The 14,388-nt window shown below is 34.9% G+C and overlaps 1 protein-coding gene across 1 annotated transcript in view; it reads left to right on the plus strand.

The window, feature by feature from the left end:
• Nucleotides 1-12,331, plus strand: part of cntnap3 (contactin associated protein family member 3) — a gene marked incomplete at its 5' end in the record, with an annotated part of 97,137 nt that extends 84,806 nt beyond the window's left edge. The window contains 4 exon segments of the mRNA XM_016544049.1: nucleotides 1,454-1,541; nucleotides 6,149-6,367; nucleotides 8,691-8,762; nucleotides 11,615-12,331. Of these exon segments, the coding sequence (XP_016399535.1) occupies nucleotides 1,454-1,541; nucleotides 6,149-6,367; nucleotides 8,691-8,762; nucleotides 11,615-11,811 (576 nt within the window).
• Between the last annotated feature and the right edge of the window lie 2,057 nt (nucleotides 12,332-14,388).

Here is a 14,388-nt window from a genome sequence, read left to right on the forward strand (position 1 = left end):
AATGGCTGCAATATAACAAAGAGTGAAAAATTTAAGGGGGTCTGAATACTTTCCGTACCCACTGTATATAAATATAAAAATGTTAAAAATGTATAAAAATTATAAAAAATTATATATATATATATATTATTTCAAGTAACTAGAATGTTTTTTTTGTTTTTTTTTATAGTTTTAGTTATAGTTAACTATAATAACACTGCTTGAGTCTAGTGGAAAAAAACATCCAAAATACACATTTAACTGTTTATTTTATTGCACTTTATCGAACTGCTTCTGTTTCATTTAAAAGACATATTTTTAAGGGCCGTTTTCTCTGAGTTTGATGAGTTTGTTTCTCCACTTCAGTAGTACTTACTGTACATACACCATTTACAGTTTTATTCTTATTTATGTATTCTGAAGGTTTTTATAAAGGGGTTTGGTCATATATCATTCACACTGATTTATAGAACATTGTAATCCTAAAAACATGGTGAAAATGTGTGTTTCTTTCTGGCTGTTTAAAGTGTTTTCTGATTTATAGAGTGATAAAAAGAGAAATCCAAAATCCCCTCTGTAAAATCTTTCACTTTAATATGTCAACTAAATGAAACAAGAATTTTGAATTTGATAATGCATCATTTGCATATTTAATATTTCAGAAAATGTGTAATACAAAACAATTGTCTTAAATGATTAATCTCCTGGGGAAAGTATGCTGATATCTATTAGTTAATATTTTACCATATTAACTTGTAGTGTCTTGCCTTAAACGCAAAATGCATCAAAATATTAAACAGAACATCCTTGACAAGCTATGCATATATTCATGAATTTGAAATGAAGTTTTTGATCACATGGAGACTTTGATTTTGAGTGTCCAGGTGAAATCCATCGGTCAATAACAGTCAGTCAGCTGGTCAGCGCCGCGTATGCTGATATCTATTAGTTAATATTTTACCCTATTAACTTGTAGTGTCTTGCCTTAAACGGCTGTAGCAAGGAAGTCGATAAATAAGTTGATAATATCCCAGAATATTCCTTTAAACCCTTTAAAAAGCTGCAAAATGCATCAAAATATTAAACAGAACATCCTTGACAAGCTATGCATATATTCATGAATTTGAAATGAAGTTTTTGATCACATGGAGACTTTGATTTTGAGTGTCCAGGTGAAATCCATCGGTCAATAACAGTCAGTCAGCTGGTCAGCGCCGCTCTGTCATTGACCAAACCAATTAGTCTGAACTTTTGCAATAAGCACACTCTGAATGCAAAGATGCGGCCGGACCGAAGCGCTTCCTCTGGTGTTGAACCAGCGAGCGGCTGCAGTTTGACAGCGTGCAGTAACATGTTTTATAATTACTTTGAAGATCAGTTTTAATTAATACGCTTGCGGATGAATATGCCCTTGCTATGAACAAACATGATGCTGTCATAAAATTTTAACTGTGCCTTGTTGTGTTTTTTGTAGGTCGATCAGCATGCAAAGGAATATTTCAATCTAACATCGGACACTGAGTTCAAGGCCATCAAATCGATAGTCTTGGGAAAAGTGAGCGGTGAGTCAAATCACTGTAAACTGTCAGACGGAGATTTCCACGGCTTAAATATTTGAATTTGAACTTCTAATTTTGAAATGTCAACAACAATTCAAAATGAATTTAATTGACTGCTCATATGGCAATGATTTTTGAAGCAGAATTTCGAAAGTTTAAACTAAATGATTTTAATAAAACATTTTGTTCAGGATGAGTTTTGAACTGCATGCATTAGTGATATTTCTTATAATGCCTTTATTATTTTCTGATTTTAATGAAAATTTTTGTTCAGGATGAGTTTTTGAACTGCATGACCAAAAATTGTAGTGGTCCTAAAAATAGACTTAATTATATATTTTTTTAAGTTTAAGCTAAATGTTTTCATAATAAATGAGCAAAAACCAAACGTCTTACATATGTGCTATTTGACAAGCAGTAATAATCTGTTCTGGACATCACCAGAGTGTTTTTGTATTAAGGAGGAAATGTCTCTGAATCACAATCGAGTTCTGACCTCAGCGACATGCAGACGGTCAGTTAAGTGGCCATTATTATATTCATTTTAGAGGTTTTCTAAGCATCACGGATGCTGAAATGTCTGGAGGAAGCGGAAGCATCAGGAGCTTGTTTGTGCAGTCAGGCGAACTCTTCAGTCTGAGTGAACAGAGTACGCTTTGTCCTATTTACTTCAGATAAGACTAATATTGACTTTACATGTTATTATTGTCATCTGGGGGGACGGCAAATGGGTCAGTTTAATTTTCTATGTCTATAAATAGGATCTGCAGCAGCTTTCTAGTCGTAAAACCCAAATAGATGAATAAAACATTGAGTTAATAAATAATACAGCAGAAGTTTGAAAATACAAAGCTTGCAGGGGGAATCTCAGGAAGACGTTTTGTATTAAAAAGTATATTATTAGGATGATTTTTGTTTGTTTGTTTTTGCATAGTGGCTTTTTTCATTAAAATGATGCACAACAACAATTCAAAATGAATTTAATTGACTGCTCATATGGCAATGATTTTTGAAGCAGAATTTCGAAAGTTTAAACTAAATGATTTTAATAAAACATTTTGTTCAGGATGAGTTTTGAACTGCATGCATTAAAAGAATTCTATTATTAGGAGGTTCGTTTGTTTGTTTTGCATTGTGATTTTTTCATGACAAGCATAAAACTGCATGCATTAAAAACTGCCTTTTATTGGGAGGTTTGTTTGTTTATGTATTTATTTTGCATTGTGACATTTTTCATGACAATTAATCACAATCTGCCATTAAATTCTCATTATTTTCAATATATATATATATGTGTGTGTGTGTGTGTGTGTGTGTGTGTGTACCTGTTTTTCTATTCTGGTGGGGACTTAGAATTAACTGTCTATATCAGCAGCTATCTGCATTAAAAAAAGCCTTTTATTAGGAGGTTTGTTTATGTGTTTATTTTGCATTGTGACATTTTTTCATGACAATTAATCACATATATTCATAATATTTTTTATTATATAATTTTTTATTTTTTATTTTGTATATATATATATATTTTTTTTTTCCCATAAAGTACAGTTGTAAGTAAATAGCATTGTAATATTTGTTATAATGCCTTTATTTATTTTTTTCTGATTTTAATTATATTTTTTGTTCAGGATGAGTTTTTGAACTGCATGACAAAAATTCATAATGGTCCTAAAAATAGACTTTTTTTTGCACAAATATAACATTGACTTTTGGAAATGATGTTTTTGTAAGGTTTACTGGCAGGGTTTACAGATATTAAGAAAATGAGGAGCTTTACGATTGCACATGATCAGTGAGCTCTGTTTTATTCTGTATCTCCCCCAGCAGTCATTTCTAGTTACCCAAAGATCCTCATGAGCCAAATTAGGCTGGTTCATTCTCTTCGTAATGATGTACAGGTCACGGTCGGCGGTGTTTTATGGAGGGAAACATTCTCTCGGGGCAGCGTGTGCATCCATATGACCTTTCATATGAACATGTGACATGAAACACATTTGCTGTAACCCTTCAGATAGTGTGTCACTGACAGCGGCCTGTGTGTTATTTCCAGCAAACACTATCGATCACGGCCAGAAATCGACTTGTAATGAATACTAAATCAAATGTGAAACCGGCATCGAGCTCCTGAAGATTAATATTAGACCAGTTCTGAGCTGAAATGACGGCAAGCAGATGCTCAGAATCAAGCTGGAGAACAAGATCATCAGGTGCATGTCAAAATAGAGACACACCAAATACGGAGACCATTCATGCTCATTTTTCCATTTAACCTTGTAAAACTTGACATGAAATAATAGAAGAAAAAAAAACTTTTTTATTGAACCTGTAGACAAAATCTTTGAAAAAGTTTGCATATGCTTTTTTTGTTGAGTATCATATTTGATCCATCAAGCTTTTATGGCTCATAGTCAAGAGAGAATATTGAGAAAAGAACAGCTCAATTTTATTCAGTCTCAAACTGAGCAAAAATGTGCAATTTGCCTTAGATGCTGATATTTATATGCTTGTAATGTAAGTTAATGAGATTGACATTATAGCAGATATTCACATAAAATGATCTCAGTAAGATGAGAGTGAAATGATCCAAACATATAATGCAGTGATTGAGAGCTGAAGAAATAAAGGCTCCTCAGAAGATGTGAGATGTTCTGGAGGCTTGTGAAGATCATTCCTCCGCTGAGGAACAGTGAAAGTAAAGCTTCTGGAAACAAACGCTCCTCAAAAGATCCTGAGGATCAGATTTGAGACTCTAAAACATGATTGATGGAGAATCAAGTAAAGCTGAGCTGCTTCAGTCCAGTAAGTGTTCATCTGGAGATATTACTGCAGTTATTCTGACCTTTACTTGATCAAAACCAGTCAAGATTTGACAGCAGAAAGACACGTGAAGCTCCAGCTACAGTTACACTACAGGAGCTTTGACTGAATAAACTCTAAACTATCAATCAGACGACAGAAGCATGGAGGAGATTGAGTGCGAAACAGGTTTAACAGCAAAGTTTTGATCATGTTGATCATTTGGAAGCCTAAAATTTGCATATCAAATACCACACAGTAGCTTTATAGGGTGAATTTTTCACTCAAACTGCAATGCTGATAATATAAAATGTAAAGTAAAGAGCAGACCTAATAAAAAAGCTTCATGCACTTGTTATCTGTCGACTACGTTGTGTTTTTTCTTTCCATGGGCCATCGAGCCGTCTGTGGCTCAGTGTCTGAATAAAAGTACTTCCATCAGGCTCGATGTGTTCAGTTCACTGCCGTTGCAGCGTGCGGTTTTCGCTCGAGATGTTTGGTACAAAACCTGGATCGCATGGTTTTGTGTTCAGTCGCTGCTGTCCATGTACGTTTGAAGTGAGACTCGCATCTCGTTACAGAGGCTGTGACGAATATTACCTGAGCTTAATGGAGTTCTCATGTTATGTGTCGGTAAAGCTTGTTTCAGATGTTTCTCCTGAATTCTCTGAAACGAGTCAGTAGTTGACATACAGTCTGTAAAATGAATGTGGAAGCAGCTCAGATCATTTGGTCTTGGGAGAATTTGATGAGAAATGTTTGAGTTCATAACGAGATCTCTGACTTTTGATTGCAGATCTCTTCTGAAACTCAAGAGGAGACGTTTGTGAGTCTTTTTCTCAGGAGAAACATCTGAGAAGCAGGAAACTCAACCAAACATTTTCATTAGATCTCCATTTAATTGCTATCCTGGAGAAACCAATGAGATATTTTTGAGATCTATCACTTTATATTGCAGATTATAGTATCTTAGTAGGCCAGTTTCCATCACCCGGTTTTTATGCGCATTTTGAAGTATCGCATCAGAAACGAGTGATGGGAAACGCCAAATTTAGAAATTTTCATGCTCACTTGAGGTAGTTTTTGACTTGTGCGAAAAAGAGTTAATGCGAATAATGGGAGATGGAAAATCATTTGCTGAATAAATTCCTCCATGAGCATCAAAAAAGTCATGTGACTTTGAGCAATGGGATGGCATAACTTGACTAACTGGCGGACTGATCTCTTTTCACAGCATCTGAAATGTTGTTATGGTCATTCTGAAATGCCTGAGCAAACTCTGCGTCCTACTTTTCTTAGTGATATTTAGTGCCAATTTATCAGGAAGTGACGAGTTTGTTCTCTTTGACTCTTTGGATGGAAACGGTGCTTTATTCGCAAATGTTTTATGCGATATTTCAGGGGTTTTTTGCACACAAGTTAAATTCGCAACTTTGGATGGAAACATATCTATTGAGGTCTCTTCTGAAACTCAAGAGAAGACATGTGAGATCATTGAGTTTGTTTGTTTTTTTCTCAGGAGAAAGATCTGAGAGGCAGGATACTTCAGAAAATCCATTAGATCTCCATTTAATTGCTATCCTGGAGAAACCATTAAGATAATTTTAAGATGTATGACTTAATATTGTAGACTTTGCGATCTTGGTAGATCTGAGTTCAGCTGGAGATACTGAGATCTCATTGAAAACTCTAGAGGAGACATATGTGAGATTACATTTGTCTTTTTCTTAGGATAAACATCTGAGAAGCAGGAGACTAAAACATTTCCATTAGATCTCCACTGAATACTCAAATGCACCTGTTCTTGTTTGCAGAATCAGGTGAAGTGGATCCAGAGATCGCCCGTCTGAACGCTCTGGGCTTCACCGGCTGTTTGTCTGTGGTCCAGTTTAACTCCATCTCTCCGCTGAAGGCAGCTCTGCTGTATCCAGACACCAGTCCTGTCATAGTCACCGGACCGCTGAGCGAATCCAGCTGTGGCTCGTCTTTACCCACCAACCCATACGCCGCTGAGACCACTCATTCACTCACAGGTACACCATCAACACTGACGCCCATTTCCTTTAATAGTTTAGTTATAGACAGTCAAAATCCCATTCATTTTCTCCATAGGTGAATTGATTGTAAACAACTTTACAGACCTGAGCTCCGGGTTGTTAATCAATGTTCAATCAATGTTAATCAATAATACAGTGGGTACTGAAAAGAATCAGCCCTCTTTAAAGTAATCACAGTTTGTTGCTTTACAACCTGAAATGAAGACGGACACAGTTTTTGTTTTATCCAGCTGTATTTACTCAGTGCAACTTAGAACATCCAAGTGAAAGATAAAACACCAACATGCAGAAAAAAATGAACATAAATAAATAGTTTCTATATAATTAATGAGCACCTTTAAATCAATAGTTTTATATTTCTCCGTGATTTTTATTTTAAGTCATTTGCAATGCTTCACAGGATTGTAGTTCTTTCCCGCATTAAAGCCCTAAAGTTCAGTCTTGTATCTTTGTCTTTTCACCAAATTTCACTTTTTTGGATCCAAATCAAAGTTTGTAACGCTGTGATTCTCCTCATAGCTGGTTGGTTTGGTTCAAACACTTTTTAAAGATCTCTATGGGGAAAATGAATGGAAAAATACTTCCAGAACCAAAGATGTTGAAAAAGTGGGCGGCACTCTTTTGGTTTATTGGTCAAACCAATTAATTGTCTGATATTTGGCCTTTTTGAGGTCAAAATGGACTGATAATCCTTGTATCAGAACCTAAATCTACCAAGAGGCTTTGCCAATGGTTTAACTAGTTCTGTTTTAGTGAATTTAGAGTAAATATCGACTCAACTTATAGTTTAAACTGTGAAGTACACGAACGCCAGCACTTTAACGCAAACCCGATTTTATGTGTCAGACTGAAATTCATAACTTTGCACATAAGTATAAGTGGAGACTCCTAAATGATTGTGAATATGAGATACTACGTTTTAGATTGTCACTGCAAAAAATATTTTCTTCTTTTTCATTACGAATATCTAGATACATTTGCTTGAGAAGCAAAAGGACTTAAGATGTCATTATTTGTGAAAAAATTTATAAAAATTAAGTGAGGGGTTTTTTTTTTTCTTAAAATGAAAAGAAATATCTGCCAATGGGGCAAGAAAAATAATCTTGTTTTCCATTTGAATTAACAGTATTTTTCTGACCCCATTGGCAGATATTTTTCTTGATTTAAGCAAAAAAAACTTTTGATAATTTTTCAGAAAACAAGAGTTAATATCTCAAATCATTTTGCTTCTCAATTAAATGTATCTTCAAGAATGTTTAGATATTTGTACTTGAAAACATGACAAAAAAACTAAGTAAGAAAATCACTTTTTTGCTCTATTTTAAGATTTTTTTCTCATTTAATTTGGTCTTTTTAGTACTGCTGTTTTGTTGTAATTGAGTGTTTTTAATGAGAGTTGTCTTTAGGAACCTGTAATCATTGTGAAAGTTTAATAAAACAATCAATAAAACATTACATTTACCATTAACATACAATCTTCTACTCTCCAATTTTGTCTTCCAGCTACTTTCATAGCAGCATAACACTTACAAAACAAAAATGTATAGGAATATATCATATGAAATAGTGCTTATATTTTTAAATTAACTGCAATATATGCACGGGCCATGAATGGCTATAAATTGATTCATATAAAAAAATATATAGTAATGAAGACAAAAACTGCATTACATCACTTTATTGAAAGAATTAATTTGTGTCTTGCTAATGCATGAGTTTACATAAAGGTGAACATTTATAACTTGATGGATGGATGGATGGATAGATAGATGGATGGATGGATAGATGGATGGATGGATGGATGGATGGATAGATAGATAGATAGATAGGTAGATAGATAGATAGCTAGATAGATAGACGGCTAGATAGATAGATAGATAGATAGATAGATGGATAGATAGATAGATAGATAGATAAATAGAACAGTTATAGGCATCTGTATCTTCTTCAGGCTTTGTTTTCCAAACTTCTCTTTGGACTCTGTTGAGTCTTTCTGGCCAGATTCCTGCTGAAAGTCGAATCTCAGCAAACTTTCGTCGCCGGCTCACTGAATACATCCGCAGTGCTAATTAAATTAGAGCAATAATAATGGTAATGGCTGATCACTGTATTAATCTGCGTGCGAAAGACCTTCATTTGCATAATCATTTCTCGATTGCCTCTGCGTTTGTGCTGCATCGCTCCTTCATCGAGCGGCTCTGGCGTATTCAATGAGCCGCGACCTTCGAACGATAAACGCTTCAGTCCTGCTGATGATCTGTCTGTCTGTCTGTCTGTCTGTCTCTCTTCTCTGCTGTAGATCATGTGGGTTCAGTAAATACGGGTGAGCCAATAGTCAATGCTATCAACAGCGACTCGGCTTTGATCGGAGGTAAATGGTGTTGTAGAGCATGAAATATATACTCCATTCCTCATCTGTTCTCATTTCATTCATTATTATTTCGCTGCTTTTGGCTGATTTTTACTTGGTCTTGCTCTAGGAATGTCTTAAATGAACAATTCGCCCAAATCATCATTTACTCGTTCCCAGACGTTTTGACTTTATGTACTTTGTGGAAGACAAAAGGAAATGTTTACCACCTTTTTCCATTCACTAAGACTGTTAAGCTCCAAAAATGCAGAAGACAAGTGAAGAAGAAAAAAAAAGTGAAATTTGAAGAAGAAAAAAAATGTCAGTTTAGCATTTTAAGTTTTAGAAAATGGAACTTGGAAAATGGGAGAAAAAAAAAATATATATATATATATATATATTTCATAAACTGATATAATGTCAAAATACCAATCTACTGAGGGATTAAAATCTGTTTTATACCTTTGTAATATACTGACAACTACCATAAAAACAGGTGGTAAAGACCCATACAACACTAAAATAATGCAATAAACATTCATTTAAGAACAAAAGATGCAATGTAAAACCCTAATGTATATAAATGATAACAAAAAAAATGAAGAAAAAACTTAAGTCACACGTGATTCTGCAAATTATAATATGACTTGTTCTTTTCCACCAAAAACTTTACAGTATTTTTCTGTAAAACGATATTAAAAATGCCAAAATTAAAGTTAAAATGATATCCACTATGTATTGTAAGGAAACGTATTGTTAACCAATTAACAGGTTTTTACTCTAGCATTTATACACCTTCAAAATTATAATATTTTACAGTGAATAAGTCTTCTAAGGTCATAATCTTTAAAAAAAAAAAAAAAACATTTTTGAAGCTGTAAAAACAACATAAATTACTGAAGTACAAGAAAACACTCTTTTAGTCTTTCTACTTCAAATTGTCATGTTTAATTAAATGTGTTACTTGCATTTCTTTGTCATTATTTGTGAAATTTACACCAAATTTATTTCTGTATATGACGTTTTCTATGAAAATCAGGTGCAAGTTTACACATCTGTTTACTGTTACTGTATGTAAAAAAGCAGCGTGAACATTGTGCTAAACATCTCCTTTTGTGTTCACCGGGAAGAAAGAAAGTCATACAGATTTGGAACAACATTTTGACAGGCAACTTACATTTTGTGAGCTAAAACTTGCACTTAATGACAAAGACGTCGGATGATTTGTCATGCAAAGTGAACTTCAGTCTCCGTGTGCTTTTGAAAGACTCTATAAAACTAATCAGAAAACCTCCAACCCGGCAGCGGCCCTCAATAATGACTGATTAACGCCTGCGTTCACATTGACCGAATATAAAGACTTCTCCAAAGCTATCGGTAAATAGAATGAAATTAACAAAGGCCCCCAAAACTAATTAAACATTTAAAGAAATGATTTGCTGATTAAGGGGTTTCTGCTACAATCCCGAATACACTTTGTCCTTTTCACAGCCACCGTAATGTGGCATTAAATTGAGTTGAGATTTATTTTGGCGCTTCAATTAGGCATTTCTTTTACCCTTTATAATTAAATGTGCCATGCTTAACCGGCCACAAAGGAGAGAAACATTTTAGAGGCATTTGGCTCTGACAGCGAGTAGAATTGAGACGAAGAAGCATTCACGTAACGAAACCATCGGAGCGCCAGTCGCCAGGGTTTTTTGCCAACTCTCTGGCCCTTATTGATAGTCTGTATTTAACAGCTACAAAATAAAAGGCGCTAATGGCATCTAAATTACGATTGATATCGGCGTAAGGTCTGGATTCACCCTTCAGAAACACCTCTGACCGCTGAAGTTTAACACGTTTTGTGGCACTAAAAGCCACGTCTGTAAGTCACCCGCCACTAAATGACCTATTTAGGTGATTACTCTTGAATGCTTTATACCATTTATACCATTCAATTAAACCTCATTAAGTTGAAGATTTGAATTTTTACCTTCACATATTCATATTAATATTAAATATTTTAAACATATTTATATTAATTAATATTTTGACATTATTAATTTCCCCCCAAAATGTTTTTGCAATGGCTAAAGCAAATTTTGAATTTATTTGACCATAAAGCATATGGAACTCCTTCAATTTTCATTACAAATTATACATATTTTTAATATAAATATAATTAGTTTGTATTAATTAAATTTATATTCATTTATAATGTATTTACATATATTAGTATTGGTATTAATATTCATTTAGATTAATATTAAATAATATAAATATGTTGTTTATATTTTATTTTTATAAAATATAATCAAAAAATATTTATACTTTTTTTTTTATATTAATTTCCCCTTTTTTCTTTTTCAGTGCTTACATTGAATGTTGAATTGTTATCATGAACTATAGATATGAAATTCCTTCTGTTTTCATTACAAATTATTATGTGTTTATTAATTCAATTAATACATATTCATTAAATTTTTTACTTCATAATGTATTTTTATTTACATGTATATATTTGTATTAATATTAATAAAATGATTAATAAATAATATAATTGTATTTATTCTCAATATTATTTATTTTAATAACCCCCCTTTTTTTTCTTTTTTTACGGTGCTTACATCCAGTATTGAATTATCATCATAACTAGAGATATGAATATGAGTGAATACATATTAGTTAATACATATTATAATATAATACATATTAGTTTGTTTTTTTCTAAAACATTATTTTTTTTTTTTTTTTTTAAAATTTAGTCAACCATTTCCATTTTGCATGTTTCATTATCCAAAGATGTAGAAATGTAATTGAGTCATAGCGTCTAGCTCTGCTGTCCAGAGTCTCCTCACTATTTCGCGTGTCGCTGTGCTGTTTTTCAGGTGTCATTGCCGTCGTGATATTTGTGAGTCTGGCCGCGCTGGCTGTGATGGCGCGATTCCTGTACCGGCGGAAAGAAACGTTTCAGCCCCAAGAGCCCAAAGCGGGAAAAACAGATGATAGTCCCGAAACGCCCTTTAACACGGATCCAAACTCACAGAGCATTGTCAGTGATTACCAAAAAGAATATTTCATATGACGCTCTTTCACCTCGTATCGGACTAATCCAGTTAAACCGACGGACTGAAATGCCTTGTCGAGTCTAGGGACATTAACATTCACGGTGCATTATGGGAAACCTTCCGAGAGACTGGGGCTGCTGAAGACGAGCGACGCGTCCCTAAGTTTTTGCCCTTTTTGTACATAAAACAGTTATTGTCCAGAGATCTGGCACAATAGTACGGTTTCTAAGGTGTGTATAATGACATTCATTGGTTGTAAATATTCTTTTGAAATGAAACTTTGTAACATCACCTTCTCCTTTTGCCTTTGAATGATTCAGTGCTCAGTATTACGTTTAACGGAGTTAAAGAAGTGATCATTGTATAGCTAAATCAAAATAAATGTGTGAGTTGGCGAGTGCGATGTTGTTGTGAATACATGCGTTCGTGCAAAATACTTCAGATTTTGCAGAAAAGGCTGTACTCTCCGTATTTATCACTCTTTGCCCGTGCTTTTTCTCAATGATTTGCCACTTGGAACAAAAATACATCCTATGACAGTTGTTTATTGTGAACTACTTGTGTCTCTGGTCTTTTTTGTCTCTTAATAACATGAAAGTTGTTTTCGCTACCCATTTATTTACATATTTACATTCCATTTTACAAGTAAAACATTAAAAATTGGGTCAAAACAGGATAAAGAAAGTGCATTTTGAACATGAACATGAAAAATGAACATTTGCTGAAAATGTCCTCACTCTCAGGCCATGCAAGAAGTAGATGAGTTTGTTTCTTCATCAGATTTGGAGAAATGTAGCATTGCATCACTGTCTCACCAATGGATCCTGTGCAGTGAATGGGTGCCGTCAGAATGAGAGTCCAAACAGCTGATAAAAACATCACAATAATCCACAAGTAATCCACACCACTCCAGTCCATCAGTTAACATCTTATTAGAAACAAATCCATCATAAAGATGTTTTAACCTTAAACTCTCACTTATAGACTAAATACGAGTCCATAATCCATAATAACGCTTCCTCCAGTGAAAAGGTGATCTGGTTTGAATCAGGAGAGAAATCTGCACAGATCAAGCACCGTTTACAAGCCAAAACAGCTCTAAACAAATACTGTATGTGGCTGGATTTTGATGTGAGAGACAACAGGAGATGGACTTTTCCACTGGAGGAAGCGTTATTATGGATTATGGACTCGTTTTTTTTTAGCCAGAAGAAAATGTTTGAAGTTAACAATCCATTATATCTTAATGATGGATTTGTTTCTTACAAACATGCAGCTTTTATGTGTGTGTGTGTGTGTGTGTGTGTGTGTGTGTATACTGTATATTCTGGGCACATGAGCTGTTATCTGCAGTTCATCTTGTATTATTTAAGAAATCATTTATTTATCACCTTCTGAAAACACACACGTTTGTATATTGATTTGAGAATCTATACATCCATTAGGACAAGAACTTTACTAGCCGAAGAAGAAGATTGTTAATATCCTGCTCTGCACAAAGGATTATTAACAATTCATCAGCAAAAGCAATAATGCAGTCTCAGCTTTGTCTTGTTAGTTACAGACAGCATGAGGAGAAACATGTGTCTCCTGAGCTGTTTGTTTACTTCTATGACACCAATACTGATCAAATCTTTTATTTTCAAATGTCATATTTCAGCTGTGAGCTGAGGGTCACCTTTCCTGAGAGACTCGTGTGTGTGTGTGTGTGTGTGTGTGTGTCTCTTTCTCTCTGCTGGTCTCTGTGTTTCTGCTCTGTCTGCTGTTCTCCGCAGAGCAGATGACTGAATGCTCTGACTGAATCACGCAGACTCAGGGGAAGAACACGCAAGAACCAGAAACCTGATGAAGAGCAGCTTCACCTGCAGAATACATGATGAGAACAGACAGACACAAACACTCAGAGCCACACAAATGTTGGTCACTGCAGCACAAACCTGTCTGACTGTCTATCCATCTGTGTGTGTGTGTCTGTCTGTCTGTCTGTCTGTCTGTCTATCCATCTGTCCATCTGTGTGTGTGTGTGTGTGTGTCTGTCTGTCTGTCTGTCTGTCTGTCTGTCTATCCATCTGTCTGTCTATCCATCTGACTGTCTATCCGTCTGACTGTCTATCCGTCTCTCTGTCTGTCTATCTGTCTATACATCTGTCCGTTTATGTGTCTGTCTGTTATGTGTCTGTCTGTCTGTCTGTCTATCCATCTGTCTGTCTATCCATCTGACTGTCTATCCGTCTGTCTGTCTGTCTATCCATCTGACTGTCTATCCCTGTATCTGTCTGCCTGTCCATCCATCTGACTGTCTATCCGTCTGTCTGTCTGTCTGTCTATCCATCTGACTGTCTATCCGTCTGTCTGTCTGTCTATCCGTCTGTCTGTCTGTCTGTCTGTCTGTTTGTCTGTATGTCTGTCCATCTGTCTGTCTGTCTGTCTATCTGTCTATCCATCTGTCCGTCTGTCTATCCATCTGGCTGGCTGTCTATCCATCTGTCCGTCTGTCTATCCATCTGTCTGTCTGTCTGTCTGTCTGTCTGTCTGTCTGTCTGACTGTCTATCCGTCTGTCTGTCTGTCTGTCTATCCGTCTGTCTGTCCGTCT

This window comes from Sinocyclocheilus rhinocerous, unplaced genomic scaffold (genome assembly GCF_001515625.1).
Source record: "Sinocyclocheilus rhinocerous isolate Xijiao unplaced genomic scaffold, SAMN03320098_v1.1 scaffold700, whole genome shotgun sequence".
NCBI lineage: Eukaryota > Metazoa > Chordata > Actinopteri > Cypriniformes > Cyprinidae > Sinocyclocheilus > Sinocyclocheilus rhinocerous.